Here is a 21,478-nt window from a genome sequence, read left to right as displayed (position 1 = left end):
TACACACATATAAACCAAATTATTTCCGGAATAAAGATTTAGTGAAAAAATTTTTGTTTCATAACCTGCTGCATTTGTTTGATGTTTCAAGTAAAATACAATATACAAAAACACATAATAATAATAATAATAATAATAATAATAATAATAATGATAATAATAACAGATCATACCGTTATTTTATTACAACCCCAATAACATTAAGTAACCATTGTTTTTGTGACTCGCCTTATGTTTTCTCCCGCAATAATTTATTGCTAATTACTTAGCAAACTATACACTGATTCTACAGTGACGTAAGTGTAGCGTTTAAATAAAAAATAACTTTATTTAAATAATTGTGTTCGTATATCGTATCTTGATAGGAATAATATAATATGGTTTGTCGCATATTAAAACCATAGCAGTATTCGTACGACTATATACTGAGGAGTTCTTTTACAAGAAATTCAAAATATTTAAGAAAGCTATTTTTAAAAACTTAATTGCCACATCAATTATCGTGTATTTTGCATAATATCCCGAGCAGGTCACAATATTGTCATAGGATGGATCTCCAAAGTTCCTAATTACATAAATAATTAGAAATATTACACAATTATTATAAAATACTGTTACAGGGAAGCATTGTGTCGCCTAAGAATTTCTGCCCATTGTCTACGTATTGAAACTGATAGAAAATTCCATAATACACGCACAGAAAAAAGTTTGTATTTTATGTAATACCAATTATGTAGAGGACGAGTACCATTTTTGCATTATCTGTCCGTTTTACCAAGAGTTGAGATCTAAATAGATCCCAAGTTATTATTATACACTTCCCTCACCCGAAAAATTTATATCGCTATTACAATTACAAAATGCAGTAATCTTGCGTAATATTTCTAAATTTATTTTTCTCTCCACAAAAAAAACATAATACAATTATTTTGGTCTGACAGGTCATGTTCTTTTCATATGTTCTTGTTCTTTTTCAGTCACTGTAAAATGACATTGTCCTTTGTAACATGTTATGTAATTGCAATGAGTATACCTTGAGGCCGGAGGCCTACAGTATTATCAATAAATTTATTATATAATTAAAATTCAAAATACAGATAAAACTGTTCACACTAGTCACATTGCATTTATATTTACAATACGTAATCCACATTTTCCCGCTGGTTTGTCTACATTTCACTAATTTCATTGGCCAAACATGAATAGTTTCATTATTAATATGCAATAGCGTCTGACGTTACTCTAATTCCCCCTGCAATTGACACCAGAAATTGATTTGCAAATTCTTTCCCTAATATATATATATACAACAATAAGTTCCTCATATTGTATACAATATTGGTCAGTAACCAAACATAAGACTTTCAGTTACTAATTTGCCATATGTAGAAAATATTACATTCCATTAATGGTAGTTTGAAATAACTTATTTCACTGTATAATTTTTTACACAAGAAACCAGCTTTGCTATCAGCTAATTTGTAAAGATTCACATTATATGGATACAATTTTCCTTGATACATTGAAAGCATAACTGTGACTATACTCACTTCAAAATAATAAATACGAGACAATTATTATGGGGGACTTCAGTGGGAAAACATGTATGATGGTATTATTGGCCATTCAGCGTATTGTTATTTAAAATGTTCGACAAGCCTGTTGTCGCTCTCGTAGGCTGACGTATCAGGTAAACAACATATGTTAGCCAACATAACACGGCGTTTGTGTTATACATGGTGCTTCACAAATCGTAGAAACTTCATTTAAACATTATTACTAGCGCGACTCAATAGTAAATATAAATCAGCAAAATATTGCAGTACTGGTAAGTATGAATTTTCACGGACAGAATATACATCGACTTGGTTACATTTTTTCTGTAATCACACATAAACTGACAATAATGTCATATCATTTAACATTATCATACCCCTTTTATATACATTGATTTACTGAATTCTTTTTTTCGAATCAGTTATAGAATTTATGTTGCCTTCTAAAAAATATTAAACAAACGTTTTTCACTGTAAAACCACTCAGCATTGCTATTAGGTAATTTGTAAAGACTCACAATAAAGGGATATAATTTTTTTGGACACATTGAAATCATAACTGTGACTTTACTCTTCAAAATAATGAATACGAGACTATTATTATGTTGGACGTCAGTGGGAGACCATGTATAGTGGTATTAATGTATACACTATTGATTTAAGAGTTTTATACAGTAGAAATAATGTTGTTGTGTATCGGGAACTGGTTTATACTAATATATACAATTATCATCTTGTCGGGTTCTTTGAATTATTAATGTTCATCTATCTTCAGGTTTTAATTACCATATGTCTTCTTCCTTAGTGTGAGCTCGTTATATATGGACGCATAATTTTAAACTGTGTCAAAATACAGCATTTATGTATGCACCGTAAGTCGTCATTATATTCTTGTATATTTTCCTTCTACATGATTCGCACCAACGAATTGATTTTCATATCTATGACTGCACTGTAAGTGTCATATACTCATTTGTATCATGTATTGTGTTCTTTTCCAACACCATGTATTCACTACCAATCTGCGCAGTGTTATTCATACTAAGTTTCATGTATGCCTGTTCCTTGTCCAATGTGGATCTGTCAAGTCCTGTGTACTCAGGTTGTTCATTACTAATATTGTCTATCCCACTATGTGCTGGTTCTGTACTAGAACCCATGGCTACATATGTGCTGGGTTTCTCATTATGGTGACAACGGTAATAACATATTATAGAGGTAACGACAACGACACATAATACAAAAGCGACCCCAGCGCTTGTGGCACCAATTTTTGTAATTTCAGATCTTGTATTATATATATATGAATATGTTGTGTAAGAGTCTTCATCTGTTTGTAATACATTGGTTGTCACTGGCCATATTGTCATGGGAACTGGGAGTTGAATATTGAAATTTATTGATGCACTGCCTCCACCAATACTGTTATTGACTGTACACGTAATATTATGCACGCCGTTGTCATGGAAACTTATATCAGTTAGAAATAATTGTGTAGTGTTGTTGTTCACCGTAAATTTCTCCCTGGAGACAGTAATATTATCATATTTCCACGAATACGTGAACACGTCCGGATCTCCCAAAGCACTGCAGATGAACCAGGTAGAGTTTCCTGTGACTACGTCGTTACTTTCAGTCTGTAGCGTTACAGTGAGTTTGGTATAGATACGTGAATGTGGACCGATTTGACATTGGTATCCGTTAGCCCGGCTAGGGTGACTTGAAATGCAGGAAAATACCACACTTTCCTCACCTTGTCGTGGTATCCATGTATGTGTAATTGCCAGTAACCCTTCAACGGTACTTGGATTTGACGAATTCAGCTTAACCGATTCATTGTCCGCCGTCCACCAAGTGAGTGTAATCAGTGGCACACCAGTGACGTCACTGTGTGTGCATGTCAAAATGACCTCTTCATTCTCCACTATGACGTTATGACTCTGTTGACATTGAGGCGGTCTAGGACCATCAGACGGTGGTACGTGTAAACTGATAACTGCAGTACGAGACGTTAGAATCTCAATGTCATTGCTATCACGTACAACACACTGGTAATTTCCACTGTCAAACGCGGCGCGTTGTGCTGAAACATACAATATCTTGAGGCTAAATTCGTTGTAGCCCCAATAAGAATATATGGAATACCGTTGGTCTATGTTGTCAACGTTTCTCTTATCTCTGTTATCGCTGATAGTAATTCCATTCTTCACCCATGACACTGTGTTGCCTTCGAGGTTATATACATAACATCTGATATATGGGAAGACGTAGTATGTGCTGTCGATAGGAAATGAATGCTCATAATCTTGTGGCTGACCACTACTGAACCAAGGAATTGAATACGATTCTTGAAAACACAAATTCGTTAGCAGAAATATCCAGATAAGTCTCGTTGTATCCATTTTGCCGTGGAACAGGGTCGTTATGAAATGAAAATATTACAGCGCGCAGTCAGTGAAAGTTTTTTAACTTACTTCCTCCATCCGGGCACTTACAACTGTTTAGGTCACCCAGTGTATTGTTATTTAAATTCAACAGCAAGCCTATTTTCGTCGATTAGTTAGCAATATCGATGTCGATGTAAGCCTACCCATAAAAATCCGTTCTTGGTTTCCATGTGTTTTATATTATGATATACACTGTATTTTGGGATTTCAGTGTTTTACGTGGTGCTGACACGTTTCAAACGGTGGTCAATGACTCATTATACTGCCCGCAACGTTAGCAGTCTCATTCGGCTGACAATATACCCGGTACATTTAATATGTAACATATTTCAGAATACAATAATTTCTAGTATCTCCATATGATAACTATGTAAATTTGGACGAGGAGTCCAATAATTATGAAATTTTACAACGTTAATGTATTCAGTTTGACCTCAGCAGATGAACGTAAATACAAAAAAAGCAACTACTTTCGGGCGGAAATTGAAATATGGATTATTGAAACTCTAAAACAACACGTAACCTCGTATGAACGACTCGGAAGAAAGTGAACCGCAATGGTTATCAACGAGCACTCAACGAGTTGCATTCAGACAGCAAAATTCCGGCCGCTACTGCATGCAATAGTACTTTCTGAAGACATTCTTTAGGGTGACTGCACTATAATATATGTGGCAGACAATTCTTTCAGCTTGTATGAAACTTGTCAGGCTAGGCTTATCGCAGTATCCAATCGAGTACGAAATAAACGCTTAGTCATTTGATACGTTCGATTATGCAAATTTCGTTCTCATTTACGTTACAATATGCGCATGCGCACCAAGAGACGACACACAAAAGCCCAACACGGCATCACACAAAATAACAAGGGGCAGGGGGGATAGCTGGTACAGGTTACAGGAAATAAAAAATGCATTTTACTTTTTTACAGGAGATAAAATGGAAAGTTCCATTTACAGTGAAAAGCAAGTTATTACACTTTACAGATAAAGCAAATTCTTAATTACATTTTGCATTTTTCTAATATACTTGATTATTTGTGTTTAAGAATCTGATTGGAAATTGCGTAAGAATTACGACATTTGATGTGGAAATGCATTATAATGCTTACAAAAAATAATATCTTTTTATAAATTACAGTCGAATAAAATAGCTGATTACATTTTACACCTTGCACATGTCTACGATTTTATGTTTTTTATTGATTTAAATTACATTATCATGAAAATAAAAACAATTGATTGCAGCTTACGAAAATACCCTTTGCCGAATGACAAGATTGCTTGGCCAATTAAATAATTGAAATGTTCAAATCTGTTTAAATATATTGTGTTAAATATATGTTATAGCCCCCATGTCAAATCAATTGAATAGAGTGACGCTATGGGTGGTTTGGGTCATACCGTCCTGTAAGGGAATCAAGAGCGACATGTCTCTAATGGAATGAAAACAAATTCTTGGCTAATTAAATAATTGAAATGTTCAAACGATATCAAGACATTTTATTTTATATTTTTTATAGCTTTCATGTCAAATACATGAAATACAGAAATGTTAGTAGTCGGTCCATGCCTTGACATGGGCGCGTTTTATCCCACTCGCTAGTAGTGTTAGCGCGTAGGGTGTCAGGGAAGATTGAGTAAATGAACAGTGTGTCGATCAAGGCTGTCGCTGTTACAAAAACAAGCAAATCCTTTCGTAACGGTTCGTAAATTCGCTAAACCTAACAGCATTTGCCGTTATATCGTGTATTATTGTGCAATGAATACACACTCGTGTTTATATTTCTCATAATTTATTTAACCAACTCAGTACCCCTTTTAATTTATTCATATTACCCAATTGAATCTTCGATATGAGATTTATTTTCTTAGCAATCACGTGACAACATAAAGGTTGAATCTAACATAATAATTTGTTTTCAATTTGTAACTTGCTGCTTGATTTCTTGTTATCAATTTACATTTTGAAAAAATGGCATCGAACTTGAACGTTCAAAATGAACGTTTACCTGGCCCTGTCACCGGTCAACTCGTCGTCGCCAATTAAAACAATGTTGGAGCCAATTAAAACAACGCAGACGGGAAATGTTGGTCAGGAAACGACGGGGCCATATTCAGAAGAACTGATCAGTTTAGTTGAGTCTTCTTCCATCAGTTGATTTATTTTTAATAGACTGACGTCTAAAAGTCGGAAAAATCTAAAAGTTGGATTTTCACAATTTAAAGCAATTGTTTTTCTTATCACGCCGGGATATACATGTGAAGTTGCCCAGAAACCACTTTCAAATGAGGTCGTCTTACCCCCCCCCCACCTCTCGACTGACCAAAGTTGAACTTTCTCGTGATATATGCAGTTGTGTACTCGTATGATACTGGTTTAAAATACTACGTTTCTTATCTACAGGATACAGATTGCGGACGCCGTACATAGGAAAATAAACAAACTAGTTTTTATGATTTTTTCCTCTTTCTGCGAACAACTAAAAGTTAAAGCCGTCCTGTATGTGATATTGCTTTACACACTAGGTATTGTTTGGACAACTAGTGGACTCTTCTTCACAAACTATTGCGATCAGTGACCAAACCTCGCGGCCGACTAACGTTTGTTTCAAGATTTTAGGTGCCATACTATGTTGAAGCGGTGGGATCGTCTCCTGCGCACGCGCGAGAACTGAGTCCCAAACGACGATAACATCGCAAGCTAAAAACTCAAAGGCTCATGGGTAGACGCTTGTTTGTAAATATTTACACGCTATGGCCATCTGACGCATGCGCAGGTGACGACTCTCCAGATTTAATCCCATATTTGAAAAATAGTGTGCTAACCCTGCTTTACTAGTATTAGCAAATCCGAGACAAAATTCGGTTGCTTGATGTCGGTAATGTAGGATAAATGAACGACCAGATGCACATGTAGATTTTTCGCGTGGGTATTCACCTTAACTTATTCACTGTGAAAATGAATGAATAATTCTTTGCCACATTTCCATAGAATATACATTGCTATAGGGTCGTGGTTATAAAGAACGTCCAAATTACGAAATTATGTGTTTTTAATAGAAAAGTGATATGAACCTAAAATCTGCTTAAACATTTTAAAACATCAATCAAACTTAAAACCCAAATGATTCTGAATTACAGCACGTGACAATAAACGTATACATTGCTTTAAGCGAATACTAACAGTAACATAATCGTGATTACAATGGATATATTAGTATTGTAGTCAGCACCACTCGACGTGTGAAGACCATCGTCACTGTTATCACATTGAACTTCGTATCTCGCCAAAGATTCATTCACAGGACTTGGAGAAAACAACGAATCGTGCGGAAAAAAATGAATATATTATATCAGAAATGGTGCTTGTATGATTGTAGTAATATGCTAATATATCAGACATAGTGTTTGTATGATTGTAGTTTGGGCGGAATGTTAACGTTTGATGGTTACCATGCGAGAAGAAGAAACTCATCCACGCAATTGCTATCTTTTACCGAACACGCAGAGGACGAGTAAATTCCGTGTTTATTAGCTTCTGATTGACCGGCTCTCATCACGTGGTTAGTGCATAATTAGTAACCATCACATCCACTCATTGTATTAGTTTGCTTGTATATTCATAGCCTCTCGTCACCGTTTTGGGTAGCCAGCAGCAGCTGTTGGATATCATTAGAAATTGAGCCATCTCAGTTTTATTCCAGATGATACGTTGACCCTGCTTCATCAGATAACGAAATGCGTGACAATACTAGCGACTTTACGAAAGACTGGCAGTGTCGCTCTGAACGGAGTATAGTATAGTGAACGAAGAGTCTACCGATATATGTTGTCTGTCAAAAAGAATTAATATTTGTCATGCGGGTGAACAGCTTCTTGCATTTGTACATGAATAAGTAAAATATAAAAGTGCATTTTAATACACCAAACGACGAACGCTATGAGAAGACTGAGATGAATAATACGAATGTATGAGACAATGGCAAATCAGAAACGAAAATCATACTACTATCAAAATCTGGCCAAATACAGCCATATAGATTGAGGGCGTGAATTTCTCGTTCTATTCGTCTTTATTCAAAGATTACACGCTGTATTTCCTGTAAATGTTCGGTTTAGGCCATCAAACATCCAATCAGCGGACAGCATATCATGCATGTGACAGGAAATGAACTTTCAATATACTCACCTCACTAAAATCTGTTGGTGGACAATATTCATACATTAGTCCGTTGTCGTACTTTGCCTGGAGCTTAGATTTAATTTCATCGGTCCAGTTCATATAGTCCAAGTAATCGTAGAGGGATACGTTATCATACTGTTCTGGGCTGATGATAAGTTCAGTATCATTATAAGAATCAATAAAATGTATTTTAGCTGGTGCTAAAACCATATATAATATATGAAAAACATTTAAGGTACAAACATAGCGAGATCTCGGTGGGCATTGTTTTTTTCTAAGATCTATTGTCAATTTCAAAAGAATCTAATGTGTTTATTTGGTAGTCATATATTCTGAAATACATACGTGTCTAGCTGCACGCCGACTACTTCTGCTATGCTACTTGGCAGTAGAGAACTGATCGAGATACGTAACGCAGATACTAGGTAGACGAACAGAAATACGAGACACATTTCTTCTTTTGTACCAATTCCTCCCTGAAAAAAAAATAGTTGAGATTAGAAGTATACAAATTCAAAAAAAAATGGTTATATAAGTAGTCAGTCTTTGGTGCAATACTGGCATCATGTTAAGTCATCCTATTGCGAGTCTGTTATTTGCGGAGAATGTTCTCAGAGACATTACACGTATGACAACCTAACTCGAAGAGGCTCCACGTAGTTTCTAGAAAAACACGCACCATAATTACTTGTATCTTTAATAAACAAATAACAAGACTTACGTATATAGGTTCTTGCTTGTCGCTTGTATCATAGTCACACTCAATAATAAATCGATCACCCTGCAAAAATGATAACAAACATGTCTATATGTTGATTGGTTACGATGGCAATAATATAGTAAGCATGCATTATATACTTGAACAATCAGTGATTATAGCACAATTTGGCATCTATTTGTGTGCACCCCGAAAACACTAAGAATCAAAACGTGAAAATACCGAAACATTTTGCAAGCAGTATGTGATTTTCCCAATATTTTAATTATTTCACACCTAACTTGCTTTGTTGACTGATTTATTTGAGAGCGTATATATGTCTCTAGATTAGCATTCCCCCAAATGTACAGTCGGTTCTATAAACTTCGAGTCGGTAGCGATTTAAACCTCTTCGTCAGGACGGATTTTGACATGTTGCGAAATGCCCAGCTGTGTGAATTAGCGGCACACGTGCCAATAGATTTTAATCATGATAAAAATACGTTTTTATGACCACGCCCTGATATTATATTACTGTAAATGCATAAAAATGTTATTGGGCTTTAATTTCTTTTCCAGATAAGTGATTCCACTAAATTAAATCAACATTAACATGCTAAATTACAATACAACAAAACGCAGAGAATGCGCTAAAAATAACAAAATTATACACTAGTGAAAACAATTGCATTTACAGTAGTCTTACCGCTATTAATATCATTTCCGGGCTCATGTGACGAAACTCCTGATAATTGAAATCATAGTACTCGTCTTTCATGACATTAAGCACTTTGCCGTCTCTTATATGGCGTAGGCGGACGGCTCGTCCGGTCAAATGAGTGTGCAATAGTCCTGCAAACACGTGGATGTCAGTTGTTTCATTTGTAACTGAGTTTGTCAACGCCTGTTATGTGTACATTGTGAACACAATAAAATAAAATGACAAATGTTAATTATGTAATTACACCAGAATTTTAAAATGCTTTGTTTTTTTTATCAGGGATGCCATAATTTCAATATATGTTATCACATATACGTGTTACAACGTTACGAAGATTAACCCTGTCAGATGCGAACGAGGTGTTTTATTTCAAATTTCGACTTCGTATCGGATGATAGTGAGTTCTTCGGGTCGCCAACACCGTGACAGAAAGTCGACATTTGGTTGGTGAATATTTGCATGAAATATCAATAGCAGAAAAAGTGTTTACATACATTGCGCGTGCATTCACTGGAGCAGTACGTCTTGGTAGTGAATGTTTCCGTATGAGCTGGAATAACACGACTGAGTTCAACATCATGACCTAATGTAAGTAACGCTGCGTCAAACCCTCTCAGTTTAGAAGTATAATATATTCTGACACCGGAGCTATCGACAAAGGCTGAAAAAAAACAATAAAATTGGAACATTTTGTAATGATGCATACATTAAACATTTTACGCGATGTAATATGTATAGCTTCAGTAAACTGTGGCGTCGTAAACATTTTTTTTAAACTATAAAGATTTACAACTTTGTACAATAGTTTCACGTCTCATGAATGTGGTTTACTGTAGTATTTTATTTTTTTTTATCTAGTTTTTTATTACTTTAAATAAATACATTTACAAAAAAAAAGAAAGAAACAATTACAAAAAAAAGAAAAGTGGGTGGCTTAAAAGAAGTAGAAGTGGGGGAACATTATTGATAAGCTGACAAATCTGGCTAATAAGTGAATTACTCATAATTAAAATTATTCCATTTTTCATTAAATTTAGACATTGAACCATTATTGATAGCTATTTGTCGCTCTACAATGCGAGTGTTTAACATTATACTCTCCACGACTTCCACCTTTGGGACAGAACCTCTTTTCGATTCAGAATAGAGGTGCTGTTTACAGATTAAAATAAAAAGGTTGAGAAAATTACAATAAAAACTGCCATGTATTCCAAAACAAATATCCCTGTCAGACAATAAAATATCAACGTTTGTCCATTTTTTCCAGAGTTGCTGACATTTTCCCCAAAATCTTCTAGTAATAGTACATGTAATAAAAAGATGCTCAAAAGTTTCAATATCAGCGTTACAAAAAGTGCACAATGTACTATCAACTAATTTCCATAAGCACAAAGTGTTATTTGTGTAAATTGCCCTATGTAAAAATTTATAATGAAATGCCTGCAGCCTGGAATCAAATATACAGAGAAATGGTAGTTTAAAAATGGGTTTCCAATCTTCGTCCGGAATTCGAATTTCAAGCCGTTTTTCCCATTTGTTTTGACAGCCCAAAGAAGGTACATTTTTCCTAACCAAATCCGAATACATTTTTTTGTGAGGTTTAGGTTTGTCTCTAACATTAAGGACAAAATAATTGTAAATTGAATTAAATTTCTTAGGATTCTCCTGCAACTCCTTTTTCCATGACCTGGGAATAGCTTTTAAGACACATTGCAGTCGTATTTACACTTGAAATTTTCATAACTTAAAAAATGACCATCATCTCCTAATAAATCATTTACATACCAAATATTCTTTTCCTGCCACAACTGCCCGTTGACATAATCATCTTTTATAGCAATATTTGAATTATGCCACAAAACCTGACTTTGATAATTAAATTTTTGATGATTTATACAAGAATGCCAAATGTCCATTATTTCCGACCAAAAGTTATTTTTAATTGAAGTAATATACTTTTTAATAAAATTTGCATCTGCTTCCCAAATCTTATAATGTCCAATTTTCCTAAAAATATTAAAATAAAGTATTTTCCACGGGTGAGCACTTTTTTCTTGGGACTTTTTAATCCAAGTTAATTTTAACGCCTTGGAAAATAGTGTTAAATTAGGTAAATTTAAACCACCATATTCAACACCACGACTAAGAGTAGCCCTGGATATTTTAGCTCGCCTACCACTCCAAATAAATTGATTAATAATTGCATTAAGACGATTCATAAGTGCACTAGGAGGGGATGGCAAGGAGGAAAATAAATGGATTAGTTGTGAGATTGCAAGATTTTTAACAATTGTAACTTTACCCAAAAGAGATAGTGGTCTACAGCCCCATGAAGCAAACAAGGAAGACATTTTTCTCAATTTATCTTCATAATTTAAGACCACCATGTTTTCTAAATTAAGGTCGAAGATCAGTCCCAATAATTCAAAATTATTTTCTAACCATATTAAATTAAATTTGGGGCATATTCTGTCACTGCACCCCTTTTTTGACCCAAACCAAACGGCCTTTGTCTTGCCTACATTCAATTTCAAACCTGAAACTGAAGCAAAATTCTTCAGTACCTGGAAGACAGTACGTAGAGAGGATTCTGAACCATCTAATGTTAAAAATGTGTCATCTGCATACTGACTTAATAATAATGTTTTATTATCAATCTTTATTCCTTTAATATCACGATTGTTTTTCAAAGCCTGGGCCAGAAATTCGACTGCAATAATAAAAATGTATGGAGACAAGGGGTCTCCTTGCCTAACACCCCGGAATACTTTAAACATTTCACTTGCATGTCCGTTATTTATAACACATGAGACAGAATCCTTGTAAAGACATTTAACCCAACTCCTCAAATAAGCACCAAAATTAAATTTTAAGAGAACCTCATCAATGTAGCTCCATTCAATAGTCAAAAGCTTTTTCGAAGTCCAACAATAACAACAGACCAGGAATTTTGTTAAGTTCAGTGTACTGCAACACGTCATACAAGTAACGAGTATTTTCACCAATGAACCTATCTTTAATATATCCAGTTTGAGAATCACTAATAATATCCGGAAGAATCGTTTTAAGTCTCTCGGCTATACGGCCTGAAGCCAGCTTGTAATCTGTATTCAATAATGAGATCGGACGCCAATTTTTTAGAATGGATTTGTCCTTATCTTTCTTAGGAATTAAAGTGATAACACCTTGTTTTTGTGTAATCGACATGTAACCAAGAGACAATGAATAATTAATAGACTTTACTAGGAAATAATGAATATCGTTCCATAAAAACTTATAAAATTCACAAGGAAATCCATCACTACCTGGTGTCTTATTATTTTCCATTTTTTTCAAAACTGATAGAATTTCTGTATAAGTGATCTCACCATTGCACTGTTCTTTTTGAATTTCAGACAAACTGGGGGATAGGACTGAAAAACAATTATCAATCGGTACAGTAGGTTTCGAGGTATAAAGTTTTTTCATAAAACAATTTCTCAGTGTACAAAATTTCCTTAGGGTCTGAAATTGACCGGTCATCATCCACTTTCAAATGTGTTATGGTTTTATCAATAGAATTCCTTTTTTCTAAGTTTAGAAAAAATTTAGTATTACGCTCACCATGCTCAACCCATTGAACTTTTGACCTCATTATTGCACCCTGGGTTTTGATTTTCTGCATATTTTCCAACTCTTGCTTCTTATTCTCTAATTTAAAAACCAAATCATTTGAGTTTTGTATATTTAATTCTTGTTCCAAGGCGTTAATTTCATTCTCAATTTTTTGAAAATTGTTCACATTTTCCTTTTTCTTATAAGTACTGTAAGCAATCGTCGTACCCCGTACTTTAAGTTTTAACATTTCAAAAAATAGTTGGGGGTTAATAGAGAAATTCCAGTCATTGTCTGACAATACGGTGTCACCCTCCCCAATTTTGTATTGCTCAACAACCTCTTCGATTGACGTTTTAACCTTTTGTGTATAAACATTGTCATGCAATAGTGAAGTATTAAATTTCCAGAAATCTCTCCCTCTTTTTTGTAAGTAAAAATTACAAATAATTGTAGTCGTACTGTGATCCGAACGGTACCCGTACGAAATATCTGAATTTTTAACAAAAGAGGAAATGTCTGGGGAGACCAAGAAATAATCCAGACGACTTTGCTTTAGATGCTTTTTTTTGTGCCAAGTGAATCTTCTAGAATCTTGGTCGGTGACTCCAAATATCAATCAAATCAAAAGCTTTCTTTAGATTGTCAATTTCCAGGCTTGCTTTTGGGTTATTATAAGATACATACCCACAACAGTCCAAATTAAAATTGGGTGAGACATTCCAGTCCCCACAAATAATTATACTCAAATTCCCGAAGTCATCCAGGATATTCTGTATTTCTTGGTAAAAAGTTGGATTGTCCTCATTGGGGCCATAAATGGTACCCAATGTGAACCGTTGTGAATGAAAAGTTAAATCGAGAAATAGAAAATTACCACCAGCGTCGCCTCTACATTTATGTATCGTATATTCATCAACTTTGTTAAAAAAAATTCCCACACCTCGGGAATTACTTCGATACGCACTAAAAAAACACTTCTGCCCCCATTCCGATTCCCATATATCCTCATCCCCGATTTTGCAGTGTATATCTTGCAAACAATAAATATTAAAATCTTTGTTTTTTAACCAACAGAAAACATCCCTTCGTTTTTCTGGAGTAGAGCACCCCTGAACGTTTAACGACAATACTTTCAAATCACTCATTATAATTTACATATGTTATTTTCCTGTAACATAACCCCACACTAAAACTTAAAGCCATCCACTTACAAAAAATACACAAAAACCACAAAGAAACAAAAAAGTAAAATTGAACAAAGTAAGAAAAGAAAGGGGGAAAACTCTCCCCTTCCACCAAAAAGGCAGATGAAAATAAAAAACCAAGAACAAAAACGCACTGCTGGTTGAAAAAAGGCTCAAATTTAAATAAGAGCAGTATCGAGTTGTTTTTTTGTTGCTAGTCTCACTATGAAAACTTAATCTAATATAAACCTGCGACTAAAATGTTTGATTCGCCAAGTTCACGAGAAGTTTTACTCTGAAAAGTTTAAACAGATTTTAGAACGCATTGCGAATCTTTTTCTTTTCTTTTGCAGCCAAAGCTGCTTTCCAAACTAAAGCATTTTAAATAGCGTAATTCACGTTTTGCAGTATTAATATTTCCCCTGATAACACATTTTTTTAAAGCATAGAACAATGACATACAATTAACTGTATCACGTGATTCCGTGTAATATTACACCCAGCAGCTATGCTATTTTGTTGTACAAATATGGCATAATACGTATCCAATAAAACAGAAAAAGCGTGTAACTAAAAAGTAACATAAAGTCGGTTAAATAATATATGTATATGTATACTTAATATTACTCAATGAGAAAAAGGATATTAATCTCAATCTTCCAACTACCAGTTGTACCCGATCAACCTTTATCAAGTTCACAAAGCATGTTGGTCAACTGCTGAACTCCATTGTTTTCACCTGCATGAATAAGTGCTGAAAAGAACAGCGTACAGCTGGATATGAAATACGCAAATAGTTTTCTCGCTACACAGATAAAGTTATGAAATGTTTTATTCTTTAAATATTTTTAGTTGTCCATCTTCCCGGTACTTTATTATTGCTGGATAGGCGATAAACGGTCGCGAATCTGGTTTTTCACTTTTCAATTTTCGTAGCATCGGCAACACATTTTTGCGAGCGGCCCGAGTGGCAGCACAGAAATCTTCTGATATAAACACACTATTTCCTTTATACGGCGTATTTGACAAACACTTTGCCGCATTACGGCGTACATTCTCCTTAGACTGGAAACGTAGAAATGACACATAAATGGGACGAACTCTATCTCTCCTAGTCGTAAAAGTCGGAGTCCTGTGAGCCCATTCAATCTGTATGCTCCCGTCTAGCTTCATGTGATTCTTAATAAAATCTTGAATGAATTCTACACAATTTGGTCCTTCTGCCATTTCAGGAATATTGTAGAAGATTAAGTTATTGCGGCGCAGCCTATCATCTAAATCATCTTGACGGGTTCTCAATTTACTACCTTCACTTTTACTAACCTTGTCCATTTTCAGGTCGTTAATCTCAGCATGTGCGTGTTCTAGAGACTTCGTCAAGTCCACCTGTTCTCCACGTAAATTGACTAGTTCACTCGTTATTTCTTCTAATTTCAAGAATTTATCCTCAATTTTATACAGTCTACAAAATATTAAATCCAATTTTTCGGAATCTGTCAGTTTCGGTCTCTCCATACTGCTAGTAGTATGCATGGCAATTTCTTCGTCACTTTCTACACGACGTGCCTTGCGGGGTGCACCATTCATCTGTGGACTAATGACGTCATCAATATGGCTGTCAATCCCTGTCGACTCACCAACAGGACTGCGGATATCCCTTGGACATTTCTTTCCAGTTTCACGGACATTCCCAGCCAAATTTGGATCTTCACTCCCGGACATCACTAACAATCACTTATTAACACGTTATTTCGTTATAATTGTCACAGGTATTTAAAAAAAATAGAACTCGACGAGACTAGCACGGTGTCTGGTGTTACCTAAAACCGGCGCATGCGTACATTTGTAGTATTTTATCAATACTGTTATACTGTAGTATTTTATCAATAGATGTGAGATTCAAATTCAGTGGTGGTGGTGGTGGTGGTGGTGGTGGTGGTGGTGGTTCGTCTTCGATAAGAGACGATTTAGGAGTGCGTTTCAATACCCACTAAGTAAGTGAAAAAGTGTCGCCAACTATACAGTCATTGTGAAGAGTAAGATGGTTTACAGCTGTCTATTTTGAGTGTATGTGTGTTGTTGTTTTTAACGACAAACCACATGGTATCATTAAATCATTGATTATTACGTATTATTAAAGTGGGAGGGTCTTCACCTGCGCACGCGCGGGAATTGAGTCTCAAGCGACGGTAACAACACACGCTAAAAACGCAAAGGCTTTTGGATAGACGCTTTTTTTGTAAACAATGAAACGCTATGACCATCTGACGCTTGCGCACGTGACGACTCCCCCACTTTAATACCAATCAAACGATATTATAAATAAAATTCCTCCCTAGTGCTAACTCACTGTTTTTGTATTCAGGGTTGTCATAATGTATCTCCAACATAATAAAAGTGGGATCTCCGTTATCTCCCAGAGAGAATCCTGCAACTTCCGGAAAATAAAATGGCTGCAAAAAAATATAATTATTTATATTGAAGGCGGGTATAAAAGCATTGGTTTAACAACAAGAGTATGCGTAAAGTATTTCGAAATGTATGTGTTTTTAATTAATGATAGAAATTTATCTGTCAATTCGAATTGCAGTACGCATTTCTTTATGGTAGCTCTTTATTTCCTTCAAATGATACCTGTTGCGCTCGACCAAAGCAGTCATTTTACTTTGCGATAAAATCATAAACTACAATCCATCGGCGCAGATCCCCCAGTGAAATAATTTCGTACAACTTAGAATAACGTGAATATTGTACTTACACCCCCATCCCATTATAATTGTTGTACAAGCAAATAACTCGGGTGGCATATTGGGTGTATGACACTCGCCTTCGATGCCATGTAGCGTCTCGTTTAGGTCGCAACAACACTGATAAACAACAAGGTGGTGTACCAGGACTTCATTTCAAGGTTGAATAACGGGTTCATACTGAAAAAGAAAGTGATAAAAAAAAAATGGCCGCTGTATTATCTGTTATGAACGATGTGATATTGAGTTTATGTAAACGAGGCTCTTCGAGTGCCGATATGGCGCTGATTGCATGGTTGTCTACAAAGAGGATATACATCCAAGATAGGATGTGTTGCGTTGAAATTATGTTGATTCAAAAGTTATAGTAACTTATTTATGTTATTGGGATGTATTTAAACATTTCACGTCAAAAGTCGGAGTCTAGAGTTCTTACCATAATCATATGATGTTTACCATTCAATCTTGGGATGGCGAATCCTTTGCAGTGATAGGTTGTGTCTTGGTGCCAGGGAACACTTACCTAACATGAATGACACAACGATATGTTTGAGATGATCAATATAATATGCAGCTAATGTGGTAGATATGCGGAAACTCATAAACAAATGTACAGTTTTTGAAATACTAATGCAAATTAGAGAAAGAATCGGGTAGTGGGGAACATGATTGCTGTTTTTTCTGGTGTATTTTCACATATTTGCAAGGCGTGCACGTTGTCTTTTTGACCCCACTTCTCATTTTCCGCAGCCGCGACTGATCACTGCGACTGTCGAAAGTTACACGGTCCTTAATATTTCTGATATAAAAATAGTCTGGTTATTATACGAACATTTCTACCATGTAAAATACAGTTGTGATATAAAGTGAACCAAATATGCCTGATCGCAGTTGAGTCGATGCAAATATAGAAATTAGAACTCGGTATTTCGATACAACGTGTCAACAAGCAAACTGCTCTCTTATTGGTGTGACTGATATGTGTTAGGAATGTGTAAGAATGTTCTCTTTCACTTCATGATTGCAAAGCGTGGATGATTTTAGCAATGTTCTCGCATGACAATTTCAGAAATTGTTAACAAGCTACCTCATTTTACACATGCACATAAATTAACATATTAGATCAACATATATATTGCAAACAAATATATATATATATATATATATATATATATATTATTTGACTTACATTGTCAATCAAAAACTCCATAACCTTTGCATTCTGTCCATCAATTTTTGGAATCAAGTCAGGCGACACAATCATTAGATAAATGCTTCGTACTCCCCTCTTTTTACGACCATACCATGGCAACGGCTGACCATCTTCTGGTTTGTCGAAGTGGTAAGCCCATATAAGTCTCATTGTGTCAGACTGCAATGAGAATAAACATTGAAACAATAACCCGGCAAATTCTACATAACGTATGTCAGTCTGATGTACCTGGTGTATATACAGATTATGGTTGCTATGGAAACACGGCACAATGCATGGTTTGCTAGTTATAAACCGGCGATCATGTCTTCGCGACTCTACAAAATCAGATTGATTAATAAACTCGTGTAGTAATTTCAATTGAAATCTGATAATATAGAATCAATATATCAGGCCAATATCTCAACTGAGATTTTCATAATTCATAGTTGGGAATCTTACTGTTATTATTCTATCCTGTTGATCATCACACGTAACAATTTTTCTTTCAAATTTCAAAATGGTGTACTCGTCTTCTTCTTTGCAGTACAACAAAGTGTAATCTTGTTTGTCGTCGATTCGTGGTTCACCGTAATAACGTGCATGTCGATCCTGGGCGAAAAGAATAGCATAATGATAATTATAATAAGCATGACGATTGGATCACTTAGTGGAACATTTTATTGGTTCAAATACATCATACTAAGAAAAAAGGTGAAGAGAGTTCTATAGTCCTGAAAGACATTCGATTTTTAATGGCTTTTAATTTCGTAAGTAAGTAAAATCCGTGTGAACAAATAATAATGTAAGTAAATGGGTAACAGAATAATAGAATCCCACACATACCACAAAGGCCTAGGCTGAGATTTTTCTCACGAATCGAGAATTTCTTGCCTTGCACGAGCGAGTATGCGACATAAATATCTCGAATATAAATATTTCGAATGGTTAATTTTGAAAAATGTACTTATATTAATTGATAGATGTTTGAATCGGATTGGATCACGAGGTCTTGGTAATACATGTTCATTACTGGATATGTGTGTCTTTTAAAATGAAATATATGAGCATATATTAGCTTATACAACGGAGCAAAGAAATGGTCTGTTCTAAGCTCCATGCTTAAGCATAGTGATCCCAGAATGCAGACAACGATAACATCTTCACAAGAAAATACATACACATCGGAGACAATATTAACGGAGAAAAAAGTCACAACACGCAGTGAAGTGAGATGTTTCTTTGTGCATGCTAACAGAAGGAATCCCACTTTACATATTATTCACATTACGTAATCCTTAGGATCTACTAGTAACTGATGGAACTCATAAAACCAATAATTTTGAATACGTTGCTATTGGCTTCGATACCACAAAGAGAAATAAATCTTAAATTCAATTGTTATACTGATTTACACTTAACAGTCGCGCCAATGTACCGGTGTTCTCGCAATTTGCGACCCTATTATCACTGAGCATCGCGACATTGATGGAGAATTAGATATTTTATTGTTGAAAGATACAATCTTTCAAACATGACATCCACTGACGGTATACGGCGACATCTCTCTAAACAGTACGTCTAGATTTCTAGTGAATGGAAAGACAATGAATGCTCCACACAAATTCCATGAATGGGCGACGCAATCGAAAACGATAACGTTGATTGTTTTACGCGCACTAATGACATGCATAATTGAGCGAATGTTTTAAATCTTCCCGCCTGGACGTGTTTTTCCTCCTCTTAACAATATGGTTTGTTGTCACTTCCTCCAGTAAAAATTTCACTACTGGGAAACTGTATAGTCGACCACTGCAATCACGGTTAGTAACCTTGCTGCAATCGAGTCTGCAATGAAATGGGCGATTTCTAGACATCTTGACCCAAACATTTCTCGACCCAAGACACTTCGTCCCAAATTGGTCATCTCGACACAGACACCCTGGACATCTCGACCCTTCGCATCGACGCGACCCTATCTGTGTTTCTTGTTATGGTTTTTATTTTTTTTGTATGATTATTGACCATGGTTAATGTATTTCCAATTCATTAACTTGAGTCAAATAAAATTTACTATACTATACTATATAACATTGAATGTTTTGTTTGATGATTGATAAATACACATACACAACTTGTCTTTTCCGGTGTTTCTTTTCCCTTGCCATCTTATTCATTAAGAAAATAGCACGTGTGTCTGTCCGTTTGAATGAGCGAAAGACGCTGGTGAGACTGTGTCACAACGTGTTCTATATATTTCTAACGCCCGTGGTCGGCGCCTTTGATTGCATTTATTTTGGTTTTTTTATTCGCGAAATATATCACTGGCAGCGATTGTTTTGCCATGTATCACAACTGAATGTTCAAGCTGACTTTGTTTTGTCTATAGGTGTAGGTGAGTCGAACTGTCCAACGAAAAATGGGTCGAGATTTTTGGGGGTCGAGATATCCAGTACCCAAATTGGCGACGTCACAGCGATGAATGCGTTACACAACGCGATAAATATTAGAATGGGAGGGGTGGAGGACCGAAAGCGAAAACAACAGCAGGTTGCATGTACATGCGTGTTGTAAGATACATCAGAATGTCATAATAATCAAATTCGTGGCGCTATTCTTTCAAAACGATTTAAAAACACATATTTACCGTGAACCGTGTCTTGCCGTCGTTAGTCACCCAACCAATAACTATGTCAGACCCGAGCATACCTCCATTGGGAGAAAACCCGAAGCCAACATAACCAGTTGTTTTCACATGAACTTCGAACGTGATCTTCTCTTGATTAAACTTCCAAAACAGTTGATACAGACCAAACTCATCGAGAAACGCGTGGTGCGTGAATTCTTCTGTTGGATCCAATGAAGCTGCATTTGTGATGGTCATAATAATACAGAATGTTGTAAATGTTGCTACAATCATTGTGATACCAGTTTGGGTCATGGAACCGTGACGCAAGTCGTTTGGCTACGAACTTGGAGTTTGTTCTATTTCACACGTTAAAATCGGGCTTGTACGTTATTGGCCAATGAATGGAGGACTCAATAAGAGACAAAGGGGTGAGACAAATGGAGTTTTTTATTCGCCCAACTTTCGAGAGTAAAAGGTAACCCCTGCTTTATGACCACGAGCGTTAGCGCTGACGTCAAGTAAC

At 35.5% G+C, this 21,478-nt stretch overlaps 2 protein-coding genes across 2 annotated transcripts; both read right to left on the bottom strand.

The window, feature by feature from the left end:
* Positions 1-871: 871 nt before the first annotated feature.
* Positions 872-4,037, bottom strand: LOC146739504 (uncharacterized). The gene has a single exon (XM_085502980.1). It carries the CDS (start codon positions 3,956-3,958, stop codon positions 2,498-2,500), a length of 1,461 nt encoding a protein of 486 aa, XP_085359106.1. The 5' UTR covers positions 3,959-4,037; the 3' UTR covers positions 872-2,497.
* Positions 4,038-7,700: 3,663 nt separating this feature from the next.
* LOC144363070 (DBH-like monooxygenase protein 1 homolog) lies at positions 7,701-21,246 on the bottom strand. Its single transcript, XM_085502830.1, is given in 12 exon segments — positions 7,701-7,838; positions 8,195-8,333; positions 8,534-8,664; positions 8,910-8,969; positions 9,592-9,789; positions 10,101-10,267; positions 16,738-16,840; positions 17,129-17,314; positions 17,571-17,657; positions 18,324-18,506; positions 18,789-18,938; positions 20,974-21,246. Coding segments are annotated over 12 exon segments (1,815 nt in total).
* Positions 21,247-21,478: the final 232 nt, after the last annotated feature.

This window comes from Saccoglossus kowalevskii, chromosome 8, assembly GCF_978046115.1.
Source record: "Saccoglossus kowalevskii chromosome 8, keSacKowa6.1, whole genome shotgun sequence".
In the NCBI taxonomy this organism is placed as follows: domain Eukaryota; kingdom Metazoa; phylum Hemichordata; class Enteropneusta; family Harrimaniidae; genus Saccoglossus; species Saccoglossus kowalevskii.
This window is presented reverse-complemented; position numbering and strand designations above follow the sequence as displayed.

Excerpts from the sequence above, each read along its gene's own strand:
- LOC146739504 (XM_085502980.1), bottom strand. The coding sequence starts at position 3,958 with ATGGATACAACGAGACTTATCTGGATATTTCTGCTAACGAATTTGTGT.